Source organism: Larus michahellis, chromosome 18, assembly GCF_964199755.1.
Source record: "Larus michahellis chromosome 18, bLarMic1.1, whole genome shotgun sequence".
Taxonomy (NCBI): Eukaryota; Metazoa; Chordata; class Aves; order Charadriiformes; family Laridae; genus Larus; species Larus michahellis.
In genome coordinates this window covers 1,764,518-1,792,315 of record NC_133913.1, presented here as the reverse complement: position 1 = coordinate 1,792,315, position 27,798 = coordinate 1,764,518, and the positions used below count along the sequence as shown (strand labels likewise).

The 27,798-nt window shown below is 46.6% G+C and overlaps 1 protein-coding gene across 1 annotated transcript in view; it reads left to right on the top strand.

Moving 5' to 3' along the window:
* Window positions 1-27,798, top strand: part of FBXL20 (F-box and leucine rich repeat protein 20) — a 42,602-nt gene that overhangs the window by 7,828 nt on the left and 6,976 nt on the right. Inside the window, exons 2-9 of the mRNA XM_074561523.1 lie at window positions 8,821-8,882; window positions 16,925-16,979; window positions 19,359-19,433; window positions 21,831-21,925; window positions 22,375-22,443; window positions 22,596-22,691; window positions 23,954-24,080; window positions 26,143-26,217. Of these exons, the coding sequence (XP_074417624.1) occupies window positions 8,821-8,882; window positions 16,925-16,979; window positions 19,359-19,433; window positions 21,831-21,925; window positions 22,375-22,443; window positions 22,596-22,691; window positions 23,954-24,080; window positions 26,143-26,217 (654 nt within the window). The remainder of the gene's footprint in view (window positions 1-8,820; window positions 8,883-16,924; window positions 16,980-19,358; window positions 19,434-21,830; window positions 21,926-22,374; window positions 22,444-22,595; window positions 22,692-23,953; window positions 24,081-26,142; window positions 26,218-27,798) is intronic.

The following is a 27,798-nucleotide window of genomic DNA, read 5'->3' as shown; positions in this document are numbered from 1 at the left end:
CCTTTTCGGCCAGGGTCTATTTCCTCTCGGTTTTGTGCTGCTTAGTCATGATTCTGTTTGATTGGAGCCCTGGTTGTGAGCCCGGCGGGGCGAGGGTGACACGGTGCGTGGCAGGAGGGTGGCACGGATGCGTCGCCATCCCCAGTCCCACCGACACAAATGCTGCAGGAGAACGCCGGAGCGACGCGACTGCAGACACCGGAGCTTGTCACAGCCGCAGCTTTATTTGACAGCCAGCCATTTTCCTTGGAGATTTAACACAGATTAAACTGGATGTGTGTTGGTTGTTTTTTGTTTTTTAAAAAAAAAAAAAAAGTCCTTGTGTAACTAAAGGCTCGAAGGAAAATTCACCCAGTCTGAACAGCTCGGGGATGTAAACAACTTTATGCTTTGTATCGTGTGTTCTGAAGAGCCATGTATTTCACTGTCACTTCTGTGTGACTTATCTCTGCAGTGTAATTTTTTCTTTGCCTCCAGTGAGGCAGCTCAGCCTGCTTAAACTCCGGCTCCCCTTGTGTCTTGTACTGGGGAAGGAGCACTTCTCAACCAGTACTCGCTGCGTATCATTTAAATCACTGCGTATCATTTACGTTTCAGTTATTGGAGCCCTGTAGCAGTAGTAGAATTGTTTTCCAGAATGAACAGAACTAGAGGCGAAGTGTTAGTACATACTGACACTGCTTGTAAGAAGTCACTTCAAAGCTTCACTGAGCTGTTCCAAAGGAAATACAGAATGAATTCCGCTTTTTTTGTGTGTTTTGTGTTTTATGCTCAGCTTTTTTTTTTTACCAGATTGGAGTTGTGTGTTATGAGCTAGGTTTGGTGTGTGTCGTGTCGTCTTTCAATGACTCCGTATTGGGCTTGTTCCTCTTCTCCATAGGGACCATAGCAGATAAAAGTGGTATAAATAAATACTACCAGTAATGCTGGCTTTTTGGGTGTGAGCCAGCAGCTGCGGAGCTGAACGCCCCCTCCCAGGGCATCTCGGGCTCGTCAGGGTTTAAACTCTTTGAATGAAGTTGCGCAGATGTTTCATTTCTTTCACCTCAGAATAGCCGAAGACTCTTTTATAGCTCTGAAGGTTAATCTCCAAAGCGCCGCGATGATACAGATTGGGTGGGGATGTAAACGGACAAAATACGCCAGCTACATATGTAATCCTTAATTTATGATGGCAACTCTTGATTCCCCACCTTTCCTGGCTTAAAAACAGTTTCCAGAGTGTATTATTTATTCTTAATAATTGCAGTCTGTTTTCTGTCTTGCTTTTAATTGCTTAATTTCCTGTGGTTATGAGCAGTCGTGGAGGGTCTGGCCAGCGTTTGCTTGTGGGCCGAGGACAGTGAGCTCTAGGTCTGAACACCAGCTAAAACTTTGTCCTCAGCACGCGGTTACCTTCTCCTTTTGTGCTTGTGAAGCTGCTGTAACAGAAACGCCATTTCTGTTAGGCAAGTGAAGAAGTTGCAGTATTTTTAAATGATGATATTTACTAATATTTCATAGATTTTTGAGAGGGTATGCTTTTGAATTCTGTATTATTTATTTTGCGTGAGGTTTGCTTTATATAGAGACATGAAACACTTCATTGGTTGTGTTTTGTGCTTACTTTCAGAAATGTTTATAGTTTTCGCTTCCTGCTGCCCACCTGTACAGATGTCTCTTGGTTGGTTGGTTTTGTACGGAAAATGGATGTCCATCTTCTTCCTCTCCCTCTCTCTGTGCCATCCTGATGGTGTCCTTGGCCATGGCAGCGGGTTTTGTTAGTGCTTCTTGGGCTGTTGAGGATTTTCAGTCTGGGTTCACAAGGAGCTGGGTGTGCCAGATACCCCGGGTTATTTTTCGCTGGAGTGAAGGTTAAGGTGGATATCGGTGGGTGTCGGTGTAAGGACTGGTTTGGGTGCCTTTGCTAGCCTTGGAGCCACTCATTCCATAAAGCTCCAGATAAGCTTCGTCCCTTTTTGTCCTTTGAGCTTTGAATTTTCCGCTTTGGAAGGAAAGTGTTTGAGTTCAAAGTCCGCATCTAGGCTAACACTGTGTGCTCAATTGTTGGCTTCGGTGCTGATGCTTCTGAAGTAAAGCCTCATGTGATTTTTATATATTTTTTAAGACCAACCATCCCCCTCCCGGTGCTGGTGCCAGATGCGGGCTGGATTGAAAACCAGCTGTGTTTGTCAGCGCTCCAGTAAATACTCCCACCCGAGCTGATGTGTGCAGCAGCTGTATCTCTCTGCTGGCTCGCCGGCGTGCAGCCTGCCTTCAGCACAAACACGGACAATTACTTGATTTCCCGTTAATGTTGATGGTAGCCTGTTCCTGGTCCAACTGAACATACGACTATTTATGTTTCAAGATGATACGGGTCTTGCATACCGCCGCCTCTGTGTGCGAACGTGTTTGTGTGCGGGTAAAGGAACACGGGGAGGGGTGGCGCTTCTGTCCTCCTCATGCCCATAACGATGCACATTTTTAGCAGAAACAAGCTCTGCAAACAGTCAGATTGAAAGCGAATGACTCCTTGTGATCAACCTTGAAACTCTATACCAGTAAATTCCTCCATGTTTGTTAACAAAGTAGGGGTTTGGTGGTACCGGGACGTGGCACCATGTGTGGGTCAGTCCGGGTTCTGAAGCTCCAGCCTTGGAGCTGCCTGGAGCATGTTGAGTGTTTGTGTATCTTAGAGAGGAGCCTGAATTCTAGACCACCCGCGTTACGCTGCAGATCAGCTCTGTCCTTTTTCTGCTCCTTGTGTCTTTAGTGGGCAAAACTCTGCGGAACAAAAAGTTGGGAAGAATTGATGGTGTTTTTTGGCGTCTGCTGTTGTATAGGCAAGGCGCTCTGGTATGTCTTCATGTCCAAACGGCGCTTTATTGAAAAAGGTCCCTGCTGCTGTTCCAGTGGAAAGTCTTTTTGGTGTGTCAGATGAGTAAACTGTTGTTCTCTTAAAAATGCAGCCAGTAACTTCAGAATTGCTTACAGGGAGTAGTCTTGAGCATTTAGGGTAAAGTGAAATAAATGTGCTTTGTATTCTGTACGTTAATATTCCTAATTACTTCCAGTAAACTGCAAATGTTGAAATAACTCATTTAGAAACTTCTCAAGTGTATTTTTCCAAACACAAAAAAAGTGAAAAACAAACCTTTTGTTCCTCCTAGGAAACACCCCTCCAGCCTTTCCCCAACAATAAAATTGAACCCATTACCAGATGTGACATTTACAGGAAAGCGTTGTGTGTCCCCCCCAGTCCGTGCCAGCCCAGACCGCAGCCGAGCTCGGCTGCCCGGAGCCGGGGTCCCTGGCAGCTCCTGGGGGGTTTCTCCGCTTCTCTAAGCCAGGAAAGACGACGACGTGCCAACGTGTGTTTGTAGACTTTCTGTGGAGCCACGGGGTATGGGGAGCGTAACTGTTCTGGAAGCAAAGATTTAAATTTTGCAGGAAGTCTTGAATAAACGCTCTTCTCGCTGGAGAAGCCTTTACTTGCTGCTGTGGAATAAGTCGATCAACCTGATATTAAGAGCCCCATATTGATAAAGCAATTGTCTGGTCAGATGGAAGCTTCTAAAATATAACAAAATGTGTATTGGGTGTGGATTCCCTGAGAGGAGCTGCAGGTGTTGGCTGTCCCACCTTCTGCAGCAGCGTTTGCTGGTGACGTACGTTTGTGTCATGTACTGGGGAGAAGTTGCACAGTCTCTCCGTGAACGCAGCGGCTGAATCGGTCCAGCGTGTGGACACCTCATTTACATGCTAAGTACTGACCGCATCACTTCCCGCTGGGCAGGGTGATAATGTGGCGCCAGACCTGGAGGAGAGCACCAAGACAAGTCTTGGATGGCTTTTGAAGCCTGATCCGTAACGACGTAAGACTACTCAAAAGCTAAATGAATGGCTGCAATAATGACACAATACTCTATATTTTAACTCCAATAATGCATGCCTGCGAAGAGTTGCTTCACGTAGGGAGCTTGCATCAACTGTTGTTCCTGTCTCCCTTTGCATGTTTGATGAGCATGGTGCGTATGTAGGTGTTTCTGTGCAGGGACACTCGTAATTATCCGCTGTCACCCGTTGTGCACTCGGCTGCGAAGTGCTGTCATCCGGATCCCGTGTTGATGTCACGCAGGCGACCCAGTTTGGGTTGCTCTGCCCAGTAAGGAGTGGCTGAGGTGACCAATGCTTGAGGAGCAGCTCTGCCTCCTACACTGTTGGCAGATAAATATCTCTATTAGCCCCGCACACAGCACTTGCCGACTGGGCAACCAGATGGGTTGAGCCACTTTGCAAAACTTCTAATATGCAGAAAGGTGAGGGAAGAATTATTAAAACAAATGGACAATTACGTCTTAAGTGACTTCAGTGTAAGGCTGCGAGAACTGTATTCTTTTGTTCGCTTTTGTCCATTTGTTTTCATAAACTTGGTTGATTTGGGTGCTTCTGGGTGACAGTGCTGTGGAGAGAAGCCTGGCTGTGCCCATAAATACATCCTGGGAAGTACCAGGTTTTTGTCTGCTGGGTTATAATCTCCGGGCTTTCAGCTGGTGTGGGAGAGCGCAGGAAAAAGGACTTGAATTCAGGGGCGTTTGGCGAGTTCCTGGGGATGACTGAAGGCTGGATCATCCTCATCCTCGCTGCTAGCTCCCCTGGCCACCTACTTGTAAAAAAAAAAAAAAAAAAAAAAAAAAAAACCATGCCAAAACCAGCCTCTCTGGGTGCAGCTCTCAAATGCTGAATGCAATGGACTGATGTAAATTGGGAGCCTTTTATTGAGTAGCAAATGGTGTGTTAACATTTTCATTAATGTTTGCAAGACAAAGGATTGATTTATGGATTAAGTCCTCCCAGTTTTGTCACTTCTTTGGGCTTGTGAAGTTGGCGCTGAACCGACCACTGGAGCTCCTGGAGGTAACGATTAGATGGATCCTGTTTGTTCTCCCATTTGAGCCCCCGTTGGAACAGGGTGGTATTTCCACGTGCAGTGCTGTTGAAGTGTGTGTATGCAAAATATCTCAGAGTTTGTAAACCGTCTTTCTGTGTAAAACTGCTACCAGACGCATGCCCTGGAAAACTCTGCAGGTTCTGCCCATTTCCTGGGCAATCCAATATTTGCAGGAAAATCAAATCATCTGAACTGAGCGATGACCAAACCCTGGGTGTGCTGTGGTCCCGCGTAGCTCCAGCTGTCCGGAGCAGCGAAGCCAGCACTTCCACTCTCTGGAGATGCTGCTCTGAAGACCAGTAAGAGATTTAGAGTAAAATGGCAAGGAAATGCAGATAATAAACTCTGTCCGGCTCTGCTGTTCCGGCAGGACATGTTTTCCTTTGCCTTGTAGCAGATTATAGCAACCTATACTAATTTAATGCAAGTTTTAAAGTCTATTATCTGCTTCCGTGGTGTTTGTTCCAGATTTATCCCTTCTGTTGTAGCTGGAAAAGGCTGTTTCAGAAGAGGAGCACGCTGCCGGTCTGCCTGCGTCTCGGATGGGTGGATGGGCGAGAGGGGTTTCGTTCTTTCCCCACTTCCCTTTCTTCTGTACAAGGGATGTGGCTTCGCACAGCAGCAAACTTGGTGCTTTGTGGAAGATTCTGTGTCTTATATAGACTGCAAAATTTACGTATGAGAAAGATATGTTATTCTGTATCGTGTCAAGAATAACTTATTCTACTGCATAACACCTCGTATTAAAGGATATTGGGAGAGATGTTAGGAAAAGCAAACTTAGAACACTTAGTTTTTATCCCTAGAAGTAATTTCAAAAACCTGGAAGTCTAGAATACCCTCTAACGCTTTTTCAGACTAGTTTTATTCTTGCATGGACTTGCCAGAAAGTCAAAGCGTCCACTGGTGTATTTAAGTAGCTGTATACTCTGCCATGACTTAGCAAGATATCCCAGTTCCAGCCTGTTTTCACCCAGCTTCTGTCATCCGAGCACCACGTTGAAGGCTTGATACAATCGTGAGGTCTGGTGATGCAGCCTGGCACTTCCCAGCCTTCCAGGGGAGGGGGAATTCCAGAGCCGAGGATCTCCCACACAGCATATCCTGCCGCGGCACTGTCACGTTTCAGTCCAAGGACTTTTTTAGTAAGACAAAAAACAAAGGTTCCTTTAGTGTAGTACTGGTCAAAGGGTTGCGTCTTCAGAAAACCAGTTTAAGGCTTTGATTTGCACTGGAATCAAGGTAAGCTTTTTCTACTGAGCAATGTAATGGGCAGAAGTCAAGAAAAAACTCTGTGTTTTGCACAAAGCTGTTTGGGTGTCCCTGATGTACGATCACAGTTAACAACAGGCAGTGACTAGTGCCTGCGTTCAGACAAAGCTTTGTTGCCAATACAGATGAGACAGAAAAGGCTGGCTGGCTGCTTCTGGAATCTCTATTTTAATACTTCCTGCCCCTTGCCTGGTCTCTTCTAGTTTGGTTCCTTTTCGGAAGTCTCCTACTGCTATCTGATTTGCTCCTTTAATTTCTCGTACCCGTTTTTGTGAGGGGGTGGAGGGTGCTGGGTCAGATGTAAAATTCTGGCCTGGACAATAATGGGAAGGAGGATGGATCTGCCTCTTTGCTATTGTTCGTGTAACTGGAGGCGGGGGGAATCATAGTCTTATTTTCCCATGAATAATTCCTCTGCATTTCTCCTTCATTAGAGCTTTCTCCAGAATTTCCTTAATTTCCCAGCTGATCAGCTAAGCCGTCTAATTAGAAGATCCAGTCCCAGGATGCGCACACGCGTTAGCTGCTTTCACACCCTGGCCAGTGTCTATCCTGTCCCGTTAACACTCCGGTTATCTGCCAGGCGCCGGATGGCATCAGTGGCCGGGTCTGAGCGTGGTCCTTGATTCAAGGAGATGCTCTTCTGCCCTAGTCTTGAGGGACCAGACTTCACAGAATTTGTGTTAGCTGGGGAAATGGCAAAACTTCCCCAGTTTGCCATTAAAATGGCAATTTTAATTATCTGCAAAAGGGGCTGAGTAGTCGCCTGTCTAGTGGACCATTTAGGACTTGTTAACTTGTGATATCTTCTGGTGGGAAGTGATAAAAGCATCTGTGGGGGGAAAACAACACTTTTCTTCTGTGTGACATTTTGGGAAAGAATGCTGGAGAGTTCGTGTCCCACTTCAGCATCATGCTTTGGTATCTGGAGATAATTAAAAAGCAACCTGTGATTTAGAAACCAAGCTTTTAAGTTTGGCTGACTCTAAAAGCATTGGGTTTGGTGTTCGCTCGTGATGGTGGCATTATTGTGTTATCAGTTTGTCAGCACTGATCGGTGCGTGTTAAAATACAATTTAGCGGCAGCGCGGCAGCTTTTCCCATTAAGCAGTGGTGGTTTCTTTGCGAGGTGATAGGGTTGGGCTGGTGCTTGCGTATGGAATATCTGCTGGCTGGAGAAGCTGTTGTCTGCCGGTGAGGCCCAGTACAGCTTCATAAGCCACGAAGATCTTACTTTCCTTTTTTAACTCTTAATCTGATCCTCTGCCACTTAAGCGACCTAGCTGATGCTGGGTTTATTTGCTTTGCATACATACAACTAAATTGATTCAGACCACTTAATCAACTGATTAGAATCGGCTTTTTCAGACTGTAATTTCAGCAGCAGTTTTTACCAGATATGTGGCTCGGAGCTCTTGGTTGTTCCAGAGGTTAAAGAGAAACTTTATTAATGAAATTAAAGCTCATTCTTGTTGTTCCCTGCTTTGCTTTTGGAAATGTTGAAAGCATGCCTCTAAATGGAATGAGGCATCACCGCTCAGCAGATCGCGCTAATCATTCCTCCCACAGGCATAAGTGTGTGGAGGTTGGTTGTTTGTTTGTTTTTTCACCATGGCAAGACAATACCAAGTCTCTTAAATACATGTAGATATTCCTCAAGAAGCACGTGAGGCTTTGCTGTCTGTTTTTCTTAGCACTCTGTAGAAAAGAGAAGCTTCTCTCACTCTTGCAGCTAGTGGGGTTATTTTAGCTGGTCCATAAGTCCGTTTCAGATTTGTAAATTGTTGGCTGTTGTGCCAATGCTTTGCACGGGATACAACCACCAGCGCTGGCTTCCTTGCCATGGAAGAACGTGGTATTTTCCTAGAATCATCTCTCCTCCTGATGCAGCACCAAAGATCACGTCTCCCTTTAAACCGTGCTTTGTGATTTTTAAAAAAATACTGCTTGCCTCTTTCCCCAGAGCCCCTGAGGCTGCTCCCGTCCAGCTGGCTGCGAGGACCGTACGGGCGCTGTAATACTTTCTCGTAGGCTCCTGTTTGCCAGCACTCTGCGGCCTTTTCTGTTATGAAAACCGGTCCGGCTGCTCCTGCATCTTCAGCCTCCCGTTGTTGGAGGTCGGGGCTGCTCCATCGCTCTCGTCGTAGCCCTTCCCTCCAGCCCGTTTGCCGCGTGCTTGTTTGATGCGGAGTTGCACTGTACGGTTTTAAAGTGCCTGTGCTTTGCTGTACCCACACGGAACCGTGGCACAGATGGAACCCTGTAGTAACGCTGCGGGTGATACCTTCCTATAGTCACTGCCAGCCCACAAGCACCTCCTCATTATCATTTAATAGATAAATTAAAAATCCCGTCTTATATTTAATCTACCAATCCCACAGAGCATTCTTGGACCACTTTTTAAACTGTATTGGATGTGCTATCCCATCCAACTGTGGTCTAATCCAGGAGTTTGAAAGCTTGAGCACAAAGTTTATCTTTTGATAATTTATCGGGCCAGATGTCTCTCTTGAAATGGCCTCGTTAACCAGCGGCTTCTTCCCTAGAGTAAAGTAGGCTTTGTTTACTTCATGAAAATATATGGCTAAAATGTTTAAATTTGTTTTTGTTTACAGATGTTCTCAAACAATGATGAAGCTGCGATCAACAAAAAACTTCCAAAAGAGCTGCTGCTTCGGTAAGCCGCCTTTCCGTTTGGGAGATGGGGGGGCGTATTGTTATTTGCAGCCAGCAGCTGATTTTGCTGCTTTGCTCATAAATCAGGAGCTTGGATTGGGTCATTTGGAAAGCCATAGACAAACAGAGGCAGATCAAAGGTCTGCAGCAGCAGCAGTTTATGTGAAATATTATTGGGTTTTGGTTTTTAAAATGTTAAATTAATTTCCTGGTTGCCTGTTTTGTAGATGGAAGAACTAAGGACTGAGTAAGTCCTTAATGAAAATAAATGGTAAGTATGGGCTAATGAGTAGAATAGGATTCTGCCTGTCTCTAAAGTGTTCCATTTAAAAAAAGTTAGTTCCTCTGGTCTAGTTATGCTGGAGCAGACTTTGTCCTGTTCCTCGTCAATAAGAGAGGAACCGGGCAGGATGCTCCTGTTGGAAAAGGTCAAGCGGATCAGGCTTTGTGGATCTGGGTAGAGGGCTCTGCCCTCTCCCTGTGCTGCCCTTCTGCATGCGCACACGTATGTACCTTCTGAAGTTTGCCTTCCCCGGCACAGGAGTAGCGTGACGTGTGTGCGATTGTACCTCAGTCGTCACAGTTTGTCATCTTGAAGTAAAGTCATGTTCATCAGCGCTTTAAGCCTAGATGCTAGACTGAAAACGGTGAAGGCAATTGCAGGTGGCAGCTTAAATTATTAACACAAACAAAATTCTTACGCTGCAAGAAACTGTGTGGTACTGTCAACACTTAATGGCAAGAAAAAGTCTGGGGAGAAGAGCTCTGACGCAGGAAACTGCTGCTAACTCACTTGTGAAATAAACCAAATAAAAAGAAGTCTGACTTTTCTTCTGACTGCACTGCCTCCTCTGTTCTCTGCGATGGCATCTCCAATCTGATTTGGTCTCTTCTATTCCAGTATTCTTCATCCAAGAGCAAGATGTACGGCTTCTAAAGCCCTCCTTGCTGCTGATGTGGGTGTTTGATTTTTGAGCCTGGTCTACAGGGAAGTGATTGTCCATGCTGTACGGGGATTGCTGTGTGAAAATCAGCATCGTGTAGCTGGGAGAGCCGAGCAACCTGTGGGAGGAGCGGGATGAAGTCGCAAACACAACAGGATTCCCTTGCTCAGATAAACCGATGCAGTTTTTCACAGGTGACAGCAGTTGTCTTCCCCCAGCGCATGCCCTGAACCGTTGGTATGGAGGTGTTGCAGCAAAAGGGGAATTTGAAGAGTGAGAAGAGTGTCTTGCTGGGTTTCCTGAGAGGGGATTCTTTTACTGATGGGAGCAAGTAGGTGCTGGTGTTGCAGATGCAACAAAACCAGGGTTTGCCCTTGTGGTGAGGTGACATGAGACCAATGGTATGAGGTTCAACAAGGCCAAATGCCGGGTCCTGCACTTGGGACACAACAACCCCATGCAGCGCTACAGGATTGGGGCAGAGTGGCTTGAAAGCAGCTCGACAGAAAAGGACTTGGGAGTGTTGGTTGACAGCCGGCTGAATATGAGCCAGCAGTGTGCCCAGGTGGCCAAGAAGGCCAACAGCATCCTGGCCTGTATCAGGAATAGTGTGGTGAGCCGGACTAGGGAAGTGATCATCCCCCTGTACTCGGCACTGGTGAGGCCCCACCTCGAGTACTGCGTTCAGTTTTGGGCCCCTCGCTACAAGAGGGACATTGAGGTGTTGGAGCGTGTCCAGAGAAGGGCTACAAAGCTGGTGAGGGGCCTGGAGGACAAACCTTATGAAGAACGACCGAGGGAGCTGGGGTTGTTTAGCCTGGAAAAGAGGAGGCTGAGGGGAGACCTTATCACCCTCTACAACTACCTGAAAGGAGGTTGTAGAGAGACGGGGGCTGACCTCTTCTCCCTGGTGACAAGTGATAGGACAAGGGGAAACGGGTTCAAGTTACGTCAGGGGAGGTTTAGATTAGATATTAGGAGACATTTTTTCACTGAAAGGGTTATTAAACATTGGAATAGGCTGCCCAGGGAGGTGGTGGATTCACCATCCCTGGAGGTGTTTAAAAAAAGGGTAGATGGGGCACTGAGGGACATGGTTTAGAAGTGGCTCTTGTCAGGGTAGGCTAAAGGTTGGACTCGATGATCTTAAAGGTCCCTACCAACCTCAACAATTCTATGATTCTATGACATAAGACGTGGGTAGGCTGGGGACAGGCTGTGAAGGGCACTGGTGTGAGGCAAGGAGTGTGCGTGGCACAGGGAACGTGGGGAATCTGGTAAGGAGGAAGAGGTCGGGGGGGTGGAATTTAATTGAGATTTTGCATGGGCTTCAGGGGAGGGGGTGTGTGGTCACTGCGCTCCCAGGGAGCAGGACCTTGATGAGAGCATGGGTGAGATTTCTGGCAGATTGGTCTAAGTGGAACGATCCTGTGTGGAAGCAAAAGCTCATCTTGGGCTGTAGGAGGTAGCTGGTGTGTGGAGGAACGTTACTGGAGAGTTGGAAAAGGATTTGTGGTAAGTAGGAGGGAAGGTCCTGCGCCAGGGAGGGAATTTCATCAGTACAAGCCACAGTGTGGCTGAGTTCTTAGCAGCACGCGCGCTTCTGCCCTGCGGAAATGGTTTTGTCTCCTGTGCCTTGATATCACTAGTCATCCTCACCTGCTGTAAAACAGCAAGCGCTCAGGATTGCGTGGAACCTAGGCAAAATCAGGAGACGGAGTTTATAGATGTTAAAGTTCATAAGTAACGGTTCTGAGAGTTGGAATTCACTGTTAGCATACTGTGAAGATTAATTAGCGTAGATTGACAGTGCAGCCTTTGAAAGAGAAACTTGGATGCGTTTATCTGCAGGAATCTCCCGTAAATGAGTGTCACTGTCTGCAAGACAAAGACTTATGTGTTTAAGCAGTGCCGCTGTGTAATGTCTTGTTCTCTGGTTTGTTCATTCTGCAGATGGCATTGATGTCTCATGTATGTGGTTGCAAAGTGGAAAGCTGTACTTGAGCAAAATAAAGAGTAGGAGGGTATGAAAGGGGTGAACAGCAGCCTTTGTCACACCCCGAGATACAGAAATGTGCAACTCCAGTCACACTTCTCGCTGGGAGGATGGGGTGGAGGTGTAAAGTGCTCTGGAGGGCTGTCCTCAGAAATCTCTCCTTCACACGTGTCCGTGCTTCTGCTGTCGTGTCGTGTTCTGTCCTACCGTGTGACTGGTGGCCATGCTGTTTGTCCTGCGTTTCCCCGAGAGCAGGACTCTATAAACAAAGCTGTCCTGCGGCACGTGGGGAGAGAGATCGGCTGATGGGTCTAAAATCCTTGTGCCTGCCTCACCTTTGTCTCCTGCTAGCTGAGGTTCTAGGCGCTTACACCTTTATACTTGAATATACCTTTACAAAGTCAAAAATGAGCCAAATCAGCAAAAAGTGGAGTTCCTTTTGCTGCTGCCAGCTTCTCTTTGGGCAGCACCTGGCTCGGTGGCTCTGAAGGGTGAACCCGTGGTCCACGTTGGCTCTGGCCGTGGCCGTTCCCCAGAAAGGGCGTCGTGTCCCTGTTTCCCCGTGCTGGCACCAATGATGCCCCATTGAAAAGGTGCATTCAGCCTTGGAGGGCTGCCTGCCAGTCGCTTCTTGTCCGCAAGCCAAACCCCAGCCCCAAGCCTGGCTTTTCTGTGGCACTGGTGGTCTCTGCTGGTTTCCTGCAGAAGGTTTGCTCTTGGCGCGACGTGGGGCTGCTGAACAGCTTACGCTTGGCTGGGGGAAGCAGACCGGGCTGCGGGAATTCGGCTTTTCCGTATTGGTTCATGGGCAGGTCAAGCAAGTTTTCAGTTCTCTCGTGGCGTAAGCAGCTTTTTACTCCATGCCACCTCCTGCTGCCTGCTCGCCCGTTTCCAGCACAACCAGTCACCGGCACTGGCTTTGCCATCTGACCTTCAAGCCCCGTGTTGATTTATTCCTCGGGAGCTTGAGTTCGGCTTGGGACATGGAAGCGATGGGAGCGCACGGGGGACCGATGAATTGGCAGCAAAGTTGGTGTTTCTCTGCTCCTGGCCGGCCCATCGGTGTAAAATGAGTGTGGAGCAGAATTTAACTTGAATGGTGGGTCGCTAACATAAATTGGTGTTGATAATTTTAGAAGGCTAAAGGCCTAAGCTCTAGCTCACCTCAAAGCCCGCAGCATCCAGGGATTTCATTAGAGTCTTGACCCTAATCTAATTAGAGCGGCAGTGGGAAAGTGAGGAGTCCTAGAAAACCCTGAGTGGATTAAAAGGTTGAAACCTGAAAAATGCTCTAACCACAATGTGTTTTGGATAAATTATCCAGTGTTGGACTGTTCAGGCAAAGTCCTACACGTAGTGAGTTGTTTTGCAGGGAAATAATTTAATCTGCTGGAATACCAGAGTTGTTTTAATTCCTGTTTGGAATACTCAGTCTGCCTTCCCCTGTCATCACTGTTTGATGCTGAAGTTATTGGTGTGGATTAGTTTCTTACTGTCAACCCTGAAGAGTAAAAAGACCGACGTAAGAGTACAGCAGTGAGCTGCGAGCAAAGCAGAAATGCTGCGGGTTGGATGGAAAAAGAAACACCCCAGCTACGTGTCCTTTCATCTGTTAAAGAGACTCAGGAAAACCATTTTTCAAGTAGTGCTGGTCAGCCCGCTGCTACTGACTCTTCTCTGCTTTCTTTCACCAGATAAACTGAATCCGACCAGAGCGGCAGGTATTTCCTAAGGATTTTGTGCTTTGGGACAGTTCCAGGAGGAATTGTCCCTGTATTACTGAGGGAGGGTCTGGAACCGACTAAGCAAAGTTGAATCCAAATTACCTGTCAGCTCAGTGTGTTTCCTTGTTGTCGAGTCCAGTTTTAATTGAGCCCCAGGGTAATAGCAAGAATGCATATTATCACAAGTGAACATCTAGATTACCTTTATTTTATACCGTGCAGATTGCTGAAAATAGACCCAGCGTTTCTGCCCCGTACTGTTCCCCTGGTGGAAGGTGGTGTCTGCTCGGTCACTGCTGACCCACGTGGGCAGCTTGTTTGGGGATTTTTGGGTTGTTTTAAGTGTTCCCCAAAAGCTCCTTGGAGAAGAAAAAGCCTGTCCTCAGGGTTGTGTTGGAAAACTTAGCTTGGGTCATTGTGTCAGCGAGATTTTAACTGTGCTCCTGCTGTTCTCTCCAGTTCATGCGGAGGGTTGTAGTTGGAGCCAATTCTGAAACGATCAAAACGCTGCTGAAAGAGTGATTTTTATTTTTTTTAGCCGTCTGATTGTGCTGAGTCACTGGCTTAATACTCTTGAACAAATGCAAGTGCAGTTCAGACAATGCTGGAAAATGCTCTTGAGCTTTTCAGAGCCAAAGTCTCCAAGTTGGACAAGACGGGAGCTCCTGGCGAAGCTCAGCAACCTGAACCTCCGAGGGGAGAGGGACGAGCGTTTCGCTGCGTTGACATCCCTTTGCTGTGTGGGTAGACTGGGAAGGGAGGAGCAGGAAGCGGAAAAGAATTTGAGCAAGACCTAATAGCTCTGAAAGAGGGATGAGATGGTTATTAATAGCCTGGGATTTCCATGGAGAAAGCAGTTTTAATGAAAATATAGAAAGCTTGCGTAGTTACTGACCTAGCCACTGTTCCCATGGAGTTTGGTGGTTTTTTGCTCCTATGATGGGAACCTAGGGTGAAAGTAAGAATTTTCCCTAGCTTCTATCATTTCCCCAGGCTTTCCTTGTATTGTTGTACATTGACATTGTGTTGAATAAATCCTCGGTGCTCGCATACATGCATGAATAACTGACATTTAATTCCAGGGGAAGGTTTGTCTATAAGCAGTTGAGAGCAAGTACGGGGCTGCTTCTGAAATCCGGGAGGGGGTTCCCAAAACAGAGTTATGGTAAAGCACATACTCTCTCTTTCCCAAACCTCTGAACTGCGTCTATCTCAGCGTGTCACTGGACATTTTGTCTCACGATGAGATGCATAAGGGACAGACAAGAACTATCTTGAACCAAACCCCTTGAACCTGAGTATCTTGGGCAGTGTAGGAACACAGGAGAGCGCGTGGCCGTTTATTCTGCTGTATCCTGACTCAGCTGAATGTTTGAGCGTTAAGCTACGTGATACCTGTGAGCATCTGTGTTTTGATGAATAATCTGCATTCATCCTCTATTGGCAGCGTCCTTTTCTCTTCTTCCACCAACATTGATGTACTTAAAGTGCTTCTTATATACCTGCCAGTGAAGAAAGCTTGGCCGTGTGATAGTTGAATCGTATCATCTCAGCCTTGCTTGTGTCCTCTCCTAAAATTTGAAAATCCAGGATTTGCTACCCATATATAACAATATACAGATCCACGCGTGTCTGGAGGTGTGCGGCACATACCAACTGCGCACAAACCTTGGTGTCAGCAGCAAAAGCCGGGATAAGCCCTTCCTCGTTCAGCTCTAGGACAAAGTGCGGTTGACCTGGGATGCACACAATGTTTGCTCATTGTTCTCAGCGCCTCTTCCCCTGGCTTTTCCAGTATCTGCGCTGTTTATTCAAATGTATTCTTTGTACTTATCCGGGGAGATGGATTCATCATGCAGCTCTCTTGGTTTTTACATGAGAGTTTCGGTAGCACGGTAGTACAGGGTGTTTATAAGTCACACGAAAAGAACACGCTGCCAGCAATGTCTTCTCATTTCTAAGTCTTTGCCAGCACAGGCAGGTCTGCTGAGAATCGGGGAAAGCTTATGTATGGCCCCCCCCGAGCCCCCAGGCTTGTGGGAAAATGACTCAAGTGCTGCAGGTGTCCAAACGATCGCTAATCACCGAATCACAGAACGGTAGGGGTCGGAAGGGACCTGCTCTCCTGAGAAAGTCTGGGGGTTTTGGGGGCAGTGGAGTCTTGTTTGTTCTCGGAATTTCTCCTGGACAACCGCACTTTATCTGATGAGTATTTTATAAAATAGCATATAGCATTGGAACAAAATTGCTTGCCCCAGACCTTTATCGCTTGCATCCACCTTCTCTTTCTGGTGGTCTTCGAGTTTAAAGCATATGTGCAAGTGTTTTCTAGTAGTCAAATGTTTGCATTATCTTTGCAAAACCATTTCATCCTATGGTTTTATATTTGCTAGCAAAGAGAAGGAAACCTTCCTGTTGTTCTGCCCTCCACTTGGCCTGCTCTGTTTTGTGGTGTATGATTGTTTGAATACTATAAGCCGTGAAATAACCATATTGATAAATTGCTGCAGATTTGGGAGCTTTAAATGGGTTTGGTACTTCCTGCGATCACAGACGGTGGTGTATATGCCCAAGAGAAAAGCTGGATGCCTTAGCCCAGTATAGCATTGCAAAGTATTACTGTCTAATTCCTTTATCCCGATAAATAGGACGGCAACACCGGGGTGTTGGCCTTGGGTGTGCCCTGGCAGAGGAATGACATACTGCGGAGGAGCGACCGCATCGCCTTCATCCTAAACCCTCTCTCCTAGACACTGTACCCGCTCCAGCGAACAAATCATCCGGCTCCGCAAAGCTGCTTTGCAGTGTGGCAGAGCAAAATGCTCCTCCTGCCTCCGTGTTAACGACACTTCGTGTTTAGCACAGCTGTGTGAAAAAGAAATGATCCCTGCACCGAAATGGGGCTGCGGCGTTGCTTTGAACTATTAACTGTTAATTATTGCACCGCCTGCCTTGGAGAGCTGTTGCTAAAGATGTTTTTGCTGAGCAGAGGTGCTGGGCACCGCGATGCTCCTGTGACAAACGGGAGCCCAAACGGCTCAGTGCAGCTCTCTGTTCTGCCGTGTCCTGCCTTAACTGGAGGTTTGACTGTTAAAGTGCACGATACCTGTAAGCGTCTTGGTTTGATAAACGGCTGTTCCGTTTACCAGCAGTAAAGACTACGAGGTGCGAGATGAATATTTCACAGTGGCTCGGTATCTGTGTTTTGCTTCCATTTGTTAACTGCTGGCTCTGCGCTTCTTTTCACAGTTCAGCTTTCAACTGAATTACAAAGGAGTTTCGCTGTCTCCAGTCCTTTCCCCCCCCCGGCTTTTGTTTTCCATGTTCTCTTTGTTTGAAATGCCGATAACTGATAAAGTATCTTTTATTTCTGTTACAGAATTTTCTCTTTCCTGGATGTGGTCACTCTGTGTCGTTGCGCTCAAGTTTCGCGGGTAAGAACCTTCCTCCTTGCTGGGGGATTTGCACAGTTGGTTGGGTTTGGGTGACGATCCTCCTGCCCCAGCCTTCCCTGGCACGTCCAGCCGGGAGGTTTTGTACCAGGGAGCTTTGCGCAACTCAACTATTGTTAATTAGTGTCCTGAATTAACACCGCAATACCAGAAACTACTGATGGCACCGGTGAAGGGGGACTCGAAGCTTGAATACCGTTTTCCCGGTGTCCCAGGCCCGAGCGGGTTTCCAAGGGGAGGTGGCTCACCCTTTGTCCCAGAACTCTCCAGTCAGCCCAGGTTTGTACCAGAGCCTGCGCTGGGGAAAACACCAAACTTGCATGAGTCTCTAATGGCATCTTGTGGGTATTGGTGGAAATATAGAAATTTTGGTTCACCAAGATGCTACACAGTCAGTGAGCGTTTACTTTCCTACTTGGATGTAGCTGATGTAAGCGTGGGGGGAAAAAAGCAAGTGTCTGTTTTCTTCAGGGTTGTTTTTTTCCCCTTAAGTAGCTCATAGTTTTGTGGGCTTCAGCTAATGAAATCCAGCTTGGATTATTCACTTAGGAAAATTCCTTCAGCTGCAGGTCCGGTTGTCTAGAGCTCCCAGACTTGTTCAGATACTTTATCCTGCCGGTATCTAATAAGAGACGCAGAGGAGGCATTACTACGGCAGGAGCGGAAAGTCGATCATGCAGAAGGGTGTTTGTAGTGGTGCATTCACCGCGCTGGCAGAGCCGGTGCTGCGTGACACCTGTACAAACAGAGCAACCTTGGGTTCCGAATTGAAACGGTGACTTGTGTCATTATTCAGTACACATAAGAATAAAAAAGACTATGCTGAAACATTTTTAATTGCTTAAAAAAAATATCCTGTGTGACGTGTAGGCGTCACGGTTATCATCCCGTGGTCTCTGGGTAACGTAGGTCTTCTAGTGAAAGATCTTCCAGCTGAAATTCACTGCTCCAGCGGAACAATATGGGCCAAAATGGGCTGTCAAAGATAGTTGCCAAGGTCAAGGTGTACTCCCATTCTCTGCTGCTTGCTCCTGTTTACACAGTCCACGGGGCATCAGGGAACACGTTAGTCGTTATGTGACACAGCGTGTATTGTAAAGGACTAACGAACGCCTCTGCACAGAGCTGAGAGGCTGTGTGTGATATCCCCTGCGTTACACCTTCAAGGACACTGTTACGACTTGCATCCACTGGTGCGTTTCTTTTCCCTTGGAGCTGTTACTTTTCTCAGGGCAATAACTAGACCTTAAAACAAACATCAGCAGTGAGATGTAAAGTGCAGAAAATGAGTGCTCACGGTTCTGTTGTAAGTCTATACGTGGCTTGCACAAGAGCCAGGATACGTATTGTGATGGAGGCGCAGCTTAGTGCGTGTCATAGATGTAGGATAAAAATACGCCTATGTATACATGCGCTCTGTCATAACCATGATGGACTCACGGTTATTATGAGATCTGGTTGTTTACTTTGATTATGTAATTAAAATGTCAAGTATAGTACTCTGTTGACAACCCTTTTGATTCATTAAGGGCAGAATTACTAACGTTCAGTTCCTGGTTCTCATTTTGTAGCATGAGCTATGTGAGAAGGTTGGTTTGTTTGTTTTGTTTTTTTTTTTAAAAAAAAAAAAAAAAAAAAAAAGCCAAAACAAACGCTGAAGTCGGCGGTAGCAAACACTGTCGCTCGGGCACTGGTGGTAGGTCTCGGGTGAGAGCTGGCTGCTTTATCTGGATGTTTACAAAGCTTTGACTTTCTCCATCCCTGGGACGCGGCACCCCGTGCACCGAGCTGTGGAACTGCCTTGAGCACCTCTTTCTGCTGGAGGCCAGAGAGAAGGTGTGCGAGACCAGAGCCTCACCCGCCGCATACGGGATGTCACCGCATAGTCCTCCGTCCCAGCGCCACCGAGTCCTCCGCGTCCTCAGACTAGAGTCATTCTCGTGGCAGCGTAGGTGCCTGGGGTGGGGTCTCCTCTGGGACTCGCCCATGTCCTGGTACCCTCCATCTCCGTGGTGGTCCTGCCGGCGTCCTTTAAAGGCGTTGGTTTAGCCGCGGAGGGAATTAGATTCCAGCCAGGACCGTGAAGATGCCCGTGCTCCAGCTCTGCCTCCCGTCCTGGGCTCAGCGGCGCCGCTCCCGAGGGAGCAGAAGTGGCCGGGGCGGCGCGGGCTTGCAACGTGTTGCCGGTAGGCGAGGGGACGATTCTGGTAACTGCACAGTTCTCCTTGTTGGCTGTAATTACTTGTTGCTTTAACGTCTGAGACAGAATGTTGTTTCTAAAAGGAGCAAACTGTAACTAGGGTCCCCACTGGCGTTTTTTTTCATATTAACAACACATTTACATTTTTTCCCCCGATAAAGGCATGGAATGTTCTGGCCCTGGATGGCAGTAACTGGCAGCGAATTGACCTGTTTGATTTCCAGAGGGATATTGAGGTATAATTAAGTGACATACAAACCCATTTTTCTTGTTAAAATGTAATTACAGCCTAGAATGGATTAATACTCCCAGCGTAACCCTTTTTACCTTCCCTGGAGATAGAAATCATTAATTTCAGTTCTTCTTAGCTTCAGGGAGTCTTTAAAGTCTTGGCAATCCATTCAGCTTTTGAAAATGGACAGAATTGTATATCTGTATCAAGACTTCAAGGTAGTAATAGAAGGGAGGTATTTTTGTGTGTGTTCTGAACACAGAAATAAGTAAATAGGTGTGTTCTTGTGGAAAACCGGCTGCTGTACAGCAGAATTTAGGCTACTTTTCCTTTCGCTCACAGAAACGTTAACGTGGCACTGACATCAACCATTAAGACTGAATGCCTTTTGAAACACGGCCTGCACTATATCTATCCTTTCCTCTCTGTTTTTAATGTCAAAAATTGAAACTTAAGTGAAGGCGATTCAGGGGGACGAGGTCAAAATTATTCCTAAAAGACGCAGCTGTGGAAAAGCTTCGTTGTAGCTGTTATAAATCTGTTAGTTGGGGGCTGCTCGGCACTGGTAGGGATGGGGGCTGTTGTCATGCTCTTCTGAAAATTCAAATTGCATTAATCAGGATAAGAGACCAAAAAAAACAACCCTTAAGTTTCTTATCAGACTGTTATATCCTCTGTAAAACATGTTGGAGGAGGGAGATAGAGAGTGTCTCGTTTTAAATCGTTACGGACAGAGGCATAAAGCGGGTGATGACTGAAGATTCGCACCTTGGGAGAACTGGTGGGAAATAACACACGTCGTTTGTGGAGGAAAGAGTTAAAATAATCTCTTCCTGCCAGCTGTGTATCTAAGTGTATCTAAGGAGACAGGGGGACGCAAGGATAAAGGACAGGCCCGTGGCACTGTGACTTCTGCTTGCGGGGGTCGGGGTGGCCTCAGGCTTCTTGAAGGAAGTAAATGGTGTGATTTTTGGTCTTGATAATAAATACTTTTATCTCTTTAACATGCCTTGAAAGTTCCAGACCCATATCACGATTTAGTTTCATGGAGGTAGAGCAAAGTTGTCGGGGGTGCCTGGTGCGTGGAGGCAGCAGCCCTGCTGTGGAGGAGGGAGGGAGGAGCGATGCCGTGAATCCAAACCAGGCTTTGCTCGTTCTTGAGTGCTTTTTGCATGGTTTTAACATCTCTTTGTTCTCCAACGCCACTCTGTACATCAAACACGTGTTCTTGCATAAGCACGGACTTCCCCTTTTAAAACAAACTGCTGGAATATGTTGTACCTAACCTGAAAGTACCAGCTGGGCTTTCTGATGTCCTGAGCGTTGTTTGCTTTAAAGGAATGTAAATTCTACATATAAACGTGTTTCAATTCTCTAATTCAAGCCTATGAATTCATGGGCTTGCTAGAGGAATTGCAAAACCACCCGGACTGCTCCCGATTTTCCAGCCCTTCTACACGGACGTGCAGGTCGAGCATTGGCCTGGGCAGGACGGCGGCCACGGAGCTGCTCCTGGCGCAGCCAGTGGCCAGATGTCACCAGATGTCACCAGAACCCCAGGCAGAGACCTGTTAAATTTGGTCTCCCGTTCTCGATTGTGGTATTACGATGTTCCAAGCCTTGCGCTTGATATTTTTTTGGCTCGGAAAAAGATTATCGTAGAATATCTTCATCATTATAGAGGTCTTAAATGCCAGCTAGTACTTGAAGAACTGAGTGACGTTCCTTTCTGTGACGAGCAGCCACATAGACTAAAGTGGAAGGGAAGGGTTTTGAATTTCTGGACGCTGATACAAATGTTCTCTCGGTGGTTTTTGGGCTTCATTCGGAGTGAGAAATAGCTGGGTACATGCTAGCTTGTAGTGGGGTCTTTGGAGGCTTCCATCCATTACAGATTTGAAATTAAAAAAGCATTTTTCTAGATCTCTTCAACACAAATTTTTCTAAATCCCTTTTTCCACGAGAGTGAAACTCACGGGCTGGTTCTGCCTCATCTCTATTTCGAATGGAAATTTAAGTATATTCATTTATAGTACATTAACTCTAGTTATTTATAAATCTCGCTGCCGTGTTGTCGCAGTGGCGTTGCTTCTTCCCCCTCTCTTGGGCGCTCCGTGCCGATGGCCGGCAGCTCTGAACGGGGGGAAGTTCCCCAGTCCTTAGCCCGAGGTTGCCTACTCTGGCTTTAGGTAATTGTTCCTCATCTCTCCATCTTCAGAAGCTGAATAATTCTCCCTCTCCCTGCCTTAGGTTATTGTCATGGCGGTTTTTTGTTTTGTTTCCTTAGCACTGTTTTACCTAGAATAACAAACTGTTGTTAATCTGCAAAATTTTGAATTTCAACTTTTTGAATGCCGATGTCACTTTTGGATTTTAACATAATTCTTTTTGTCTCCGACAGGGCCGAGTAGTTGAGAATATCTCTAAAAGATGTGGGGGTTTCTTGCGGAAATTAAGCCTGCGTGGCTGTCTAGGGGTCGGAGACAATGCGTTAAGGTAGCGGTATGGCTTCTTTCTGCTCTTAAATGTGATGTAAAGAATCATTCCGTTTCTACAACCGCAGAGGACTAGAATAATTTATGAACACTTTGAAACTGAGATCTTAGCCGGTGTGTCTAACTTCAAACATCAGGAGCGATAACAGACAAGCCTTTTTAATTTATCATTTTTTTTAGCTTCACACAGTAGCCATTTTTCTCAGTTCTCATTAAAATAATGCCTTCTGCTACTACGGGCTACGTGGTAATTGGTGCTGAATTACAAACTTTTGCCTTTCGGCTGGGAAATCCCAAGGCAAGATATAGGGCAACGTAAATTATTTTCTTTACTTATTAATTTTGCTTGAGACAATTTTGTAAAATTAGATCTGATGCTACAGATAAATGCTGGAAAACATCTGGAAATCTATTGGCTGAAAAATGCTGTGTCTTTCCTTTTCTTTAAAGGACATTTGCACAGAACTGCAGAAATATTGAGGTATTGAACCTAAATGGCTGTACCAAGATCACGGATGCGTGAGTAACATTCTCATGTTTGCCCCGTTGTCCCCTTTTCTGTGTGCGCCGTGTTACATTCTCTATTTTAAGATGATACGATGCATGTCGTATGAGACTTACATGACTCTGAATGAATTTATTGCATGAATGTCCTGTGTGCTCTCTTTCAGTACGTGTACCAGCCTCAGTAAGTTCTGCTCGAAACTCAGGCACCTTGATTTGGCTTCCTGCACGTCCATAACCAACCTGTCTCTGAAAGCACTGAGGTAGGAGTCAACAGCACTGACTTTTGCTGGTCAATTCCAGATCGTGTGACCCACCGTTGCCCCGTGTCTCGTGTGCCTGGGAGGAGACTGGCATAGTCTGAGGTGTAACTCTGACTAGAATTCAGGCGTTCCCCGGCAGAGCTCAGCACTCACACCTTGTGCCTCCTGGTTTGCAGACGGAGGACTCAGCAAAAGCTGCCCTTGACCTTGTTTTTATCCATCCTGGTGGTTAGTGGCAGTAGAAGAAGAATTATATTCTACTAAAGTTGCGGAGGAGGGATTTTGGGGGAGACAAAGGTCTTAGTCTGCCTTTTTAAAATGCTCGTTTACCAACAGTCGTCATCTTCATTGTCAGTGTACCATCGCGTACAGAGTGATTGTTTACATAGCTACATCACCAACATGTGACGATCTGTCTTTTTAAACTGCTTAGGAGACATATAACTGCTTAAATCTGCTAAATGGAATTGCCAAGTAATCTAGAAAAGGAAGGGACAGACAGACATTGGTGGGAAGATATTGGGACAGAGAAAAGGAGGCAAAAAAAGACCCCTAAAGGTAACAATAGAGGCCAAGCTATTAAAAAAAAAAAATCAGTGATATACCACTGGAATAAAAGAAAATACTGGAAAGCTGTATCACGGGGGAAAAAAATACTGGAGGGGTGAATCTAGATACCAGAAGAAAAAACGGATTTGAAAGAACAAATGAATAATTAAATTATTTTTGTAGCTACGTTAGAATACTTTGAGCCTGGTTTTTCCTTCCCTTGAGGGTCTTCATTCTTGTCTCTAATTTCATAAGGTCAAATTTGTGCTGCAGCTGTCTTAAATACACGATAGCATGTGTAGCTCTTCCTAATTACAAATTGTACTTGAGCGTTACTCCTGCTGGCAGCTGTTTGCAAATGCCAAGTTACACCTGGGAAGTGAGAAGCAGCATGGCAGAAACCAACCCCGTTTGGGGGTTTGGTGGTATTCAGATCCAGAAAGTGTGTAACCAGTGTCCGTGCTTGTACAGGAGCTGGGCGGTGTCTGAAATGGGATCAATCAGGCTTTTTTTACCCTACTGATACCCTGCTTTAGACTTCCTGGTACTGCCTCTGGAGCTGATGTTGGGCAAGCGTTCCCTGCGGGGGTGCGGGTGTCATCTGTGCTCAGGCGGGTTCCAGAAATGGGAATTTCCTAGATTCTGGCTTGAAGCAGGTTTTCTTTCCAAAACAAAACCAAGTTTTCCCCGTGCTTTCCCTTTCACCCCCAAAGCGAGGGATGCCCACTGCTGGAGCAGCTGAATATCTCCTGGTGCGACCAAGTGACTAAGGATGGCATCCAGGCGCTGGTGAGAGGCTGTGGGGGACTCAAAGCCCTGTTTCTGAAGGGCTGCACGCAGGTACGGCTCCACGGAGGGGGCTCCGATTGAATAATAACAGCTGGCGGGTTTCTCCTGTAACCGAAAGTACGGGCATGAAGTATTGTGGATTTTTCTATTTCCAGAAACGTTACGTTACTGAAATTACTCACAATCTGTCTGTTGGAGATTAACTGCCTTTATTGAAATTCTTTAATAGCTTTGAGCTCAGCGTGAATGGTGGGACAGTGAACAAATGGCATATCTAGCTGTAGAATCATTCATTCTTCTTTTTTTCCCCATCGGGAACACATTGAGCAAACTTTTTTTTTTTTAAAGAGGAGATAACTTTGTTATTCATGGCTAGACCCATCCGTTTCTGAAGGCTCAGAAAATTTCAGAAAGCATGACAGGACTTTCATCTGCGCTGGTGATAGAATTTCCTCTGCGTGTCGTTTGGATCTTCTAGTTCATCAAAGAGAATCGCCGTGTACGCGACTCCTTGAAAAGACACCTCTGCCGCCGCTCAGGAGCATAGGACTATTCCCCCGAGCGTCTCTCTTGAGCTAGAACAGTGTATTTTGAAGAGGGCAGAGACACAAAGTGATGTTTGTACTTTGGAATATATAAATGGTGCACTAAATGGTGAAGCTCAAAGGGGTGTTTTTTTTTACCCCCTTCTTATGCTTTTTGTTATTTAGACTAACTTCCTTTAATCTTTCTTTACTGTCTTACCTGGTGAGTCATTGAAAAGTTTAGTAAGTTAAATACTTCCCTGTATTACAACTTTACTGAGGGTTTATATCAATTACGAACTGGGGCGCGGGGAACGTCGACCCTGAGCTTTACTCTTTTAAGGAGAAATGGCTCCTCGCAGAGCTATTTTGCAAAGAATGTGGGGACTAATTCTTGGTTTTTTTACTTACGTGGGCTGGGGTCTTTTTCATGCAGACAGATAGGCTAGAAAGGAGCAAATGTGTGTCTTGGAATCTTGTCCTCGAAAAAGGAGAATAAAACTGACCCTGGAGCAATCGGAACTTGCGACCCAGAGACTCCCAAGAGTTCAGGAGCCTCAGCGCAAACCTGGGAAATCATCTCTGGTCTGTGTTAGGTCCTTGTACCCGAACATTTGCAGCGTGTATTCGGGTTGGATTTGGGGTTTTTTCTTGGGGTGGGGATTCCTTAAGTACGAGTCAATAAGCGGCATTTTTGGCTGCTGTGTGTAGATAAACAGCTGGATGTTTTTATTTTGCCAAAAAAAAACCCCCAAACCCTTATTTCCCCTGTGCGTGACCGCAGAAAGTCCTGAAAGGTTGTTAGGGTGAGCAAAGCACTAATGCGCTGACGACGTGCAGAAGGCGCCAGTACCCTTGTGTGCACCGGAAAGCCCAGCTGTAAGGGCTATAGTCAGTAATTTTTTCTAAATTTATGCTCCTGTTGGGTTTTTGAGATGTGAGATGGGTATACATGGCTGTAAAAATGACTCGCTTAAAGATATAACAATCTCAGCCTATTTTGAGAATTCAGGTCATAGAAACAGCTTGAGTTTCTAGTAATTTATGGCGTCGTGAGTAATATTGATGGCAATACCTCCTTGTTATCAATTACTTGCCATCTGTTCTTATAGATTTAAGAATCGCAGGCTTTTTTATCATCAGAGAGCAACCTGGATGTGTTTGTGCTCCTCACATTGAAATAAGGCTGGTGGGTTTTTTTTAGTTCCAGTATTGCAGTATAAAAACAGTGTTACTTACAGGGCCTCGCTAGTGAAGCGTTTCCTTAATTCCTGTAAATAGTTTCTGATTTCACTACTTGGTTGCTAATTACGCGTGTTTGACCGGATCAGCTTTTCTTTAAATGAGTAACTTTGTGTTGTGAGCCTTTGAACTCTGTTCCTGAGATGGTTAAAAAAAAAAAAAAAAAAAAAAAAAAAAACCAAACCAAAAAGACATGGCTTTTTGCTGTGTTTCTTGAGACTGCAGCGCATTGCCCTCCTCCCCCGTAAGTGTCCAAACCACGGACGTGTTATTGTTCTCAAAGCTTGATTTTGAATATCGCTTCAAGTATTAACGGGTTGCTTCGGTCTCTGAATTTTTCTTTCCAGCTTGAGGATGAAGCTCTGAAATACATCGGTGCACATTGTCCCGAGCTGGTGACTTTAAACCTTCAGACATGCTTAGTAAGTAAAGCTTCCTCTGATTTCCCAGCTCCCCAGCAGCGTGTGTTTCGAGGCCGTCCCTGAGCAGAACCGTGCAGAATGTGCTCCATCCCAGAAATACCGTCATCTCTGCAGACAGGGCAATTGTATATTTACGAGACTCTTAAAAATAGTTGATGAAAACCAGCTTTTTGGTAGCGTGCAGTGATGTTGAATAAGCCCCCGAAACAGTGTCGTAGCATTCGGTTTGTTAGAATTGTTTGTGTCTCTGCCCTGCCCACGGGGCTTCTAAACCCATTTACTGGATGAGCTGGAAAAATTCTTTCCGTGGGGCTGGAGCGGTGGGGTGTGATTTTTAAAATTGAACCAAGAAATGCCGTTTCCTTGGTTCCTTTGTAAAATTGAACCAAGAAATGCCGTTTCCCTGCACAGAAGGGCTCTAAACCAGTTATTCCGCAGTGCCAAAAATGTGTATTTATGCCAAAAAAGAAATTGGAATGGGCTCTTTGTATGTCCCATGGTGCAGTTAGTCTGACACAGGGAGTAACGGGATGATCTCTTCCTTTTTCCACGGAAGCGGGCAAGGCCTTTGGGGGCTGTGGGGCTGTTCCCAGACCTGGTTAAGGAGTAGCTTTACCAGTTACTGGGCTGGCTCGAGACTGGTGCCTGTCCACCTGGGACTGGGGGCTTGCGAAGGAGGAGCTGGGCTGTTCGCCAGCTCCAGACCTGCGTCTATGGAGAGGCAGGAAGGGGAGAGGCGAACAGGCGGAAGGGAGAAGAAAACTAAGAAGGTTCTTGATCACCTTAACTGAAAATACCAAGTTCTGCTCGGTTTCTGTTTCCACGGGCTCCAGCGCCAGTACCAGCCCACAGACTTGCTGGTTGCTGTTTTAAAAGCAGCAGCGCCGGTCCCTCGGTTGATGCTTTTCTGTGGGAGTGGAGTCTGGCCTCTGGCTGCCGCTGAAAATCCAGAACCTGAGAACTGAGGTTTAACCTGGTCCCCCAGCACGCACAGCCCCTGCCACCTCGTGTCCCTTTTCCCCTCGTCCCTCTTGGTCACGTGCGGCTCCTGGGACACATCCACCCCGAGTCCCAGCCCCATGTGCTCTTGCACGTGTTGGGGAACATCTGGAGCAGCTTCGTGTGCCGTTGCCGTCCCAGAGCAGAGCAGGCAGGGCTGGACCTGCCCGGGGACAGGGAACTGCTGGAGAGGGGACAGCAAAGGGCTACCGAGATGCTGAGGGGACTGGAACAGCTCTCTGATGGAGAAAGGCTGAGGGATTTGGGTCTCTTCAGCCTGGAAAAAAGGCGACTGAGGGGGGATCTTATCAACGCTTATAAATACTTCAAGGGGGGTGTCAGGAGGATGGGGCCAGGCTCTTCTCAGTGGTGCCCGGGGACAGGACAAGGGGTAACGGGCACAAACTTGCCCCTGGGAAGTTCCATCTCAACAGGAGGAGGAACTTCGTTGCTGTGAGGGTGGCAGAGCCCTGGCACAGGCTGCCCAGAGAGGTGGGGGAGTCTCCGTCTCTGGAGACATTCCGACCCCGCCTGGACGCGTTCCTGTGCCACCTGCTCTGGGTGACCCTGCTCTGGCCGGGG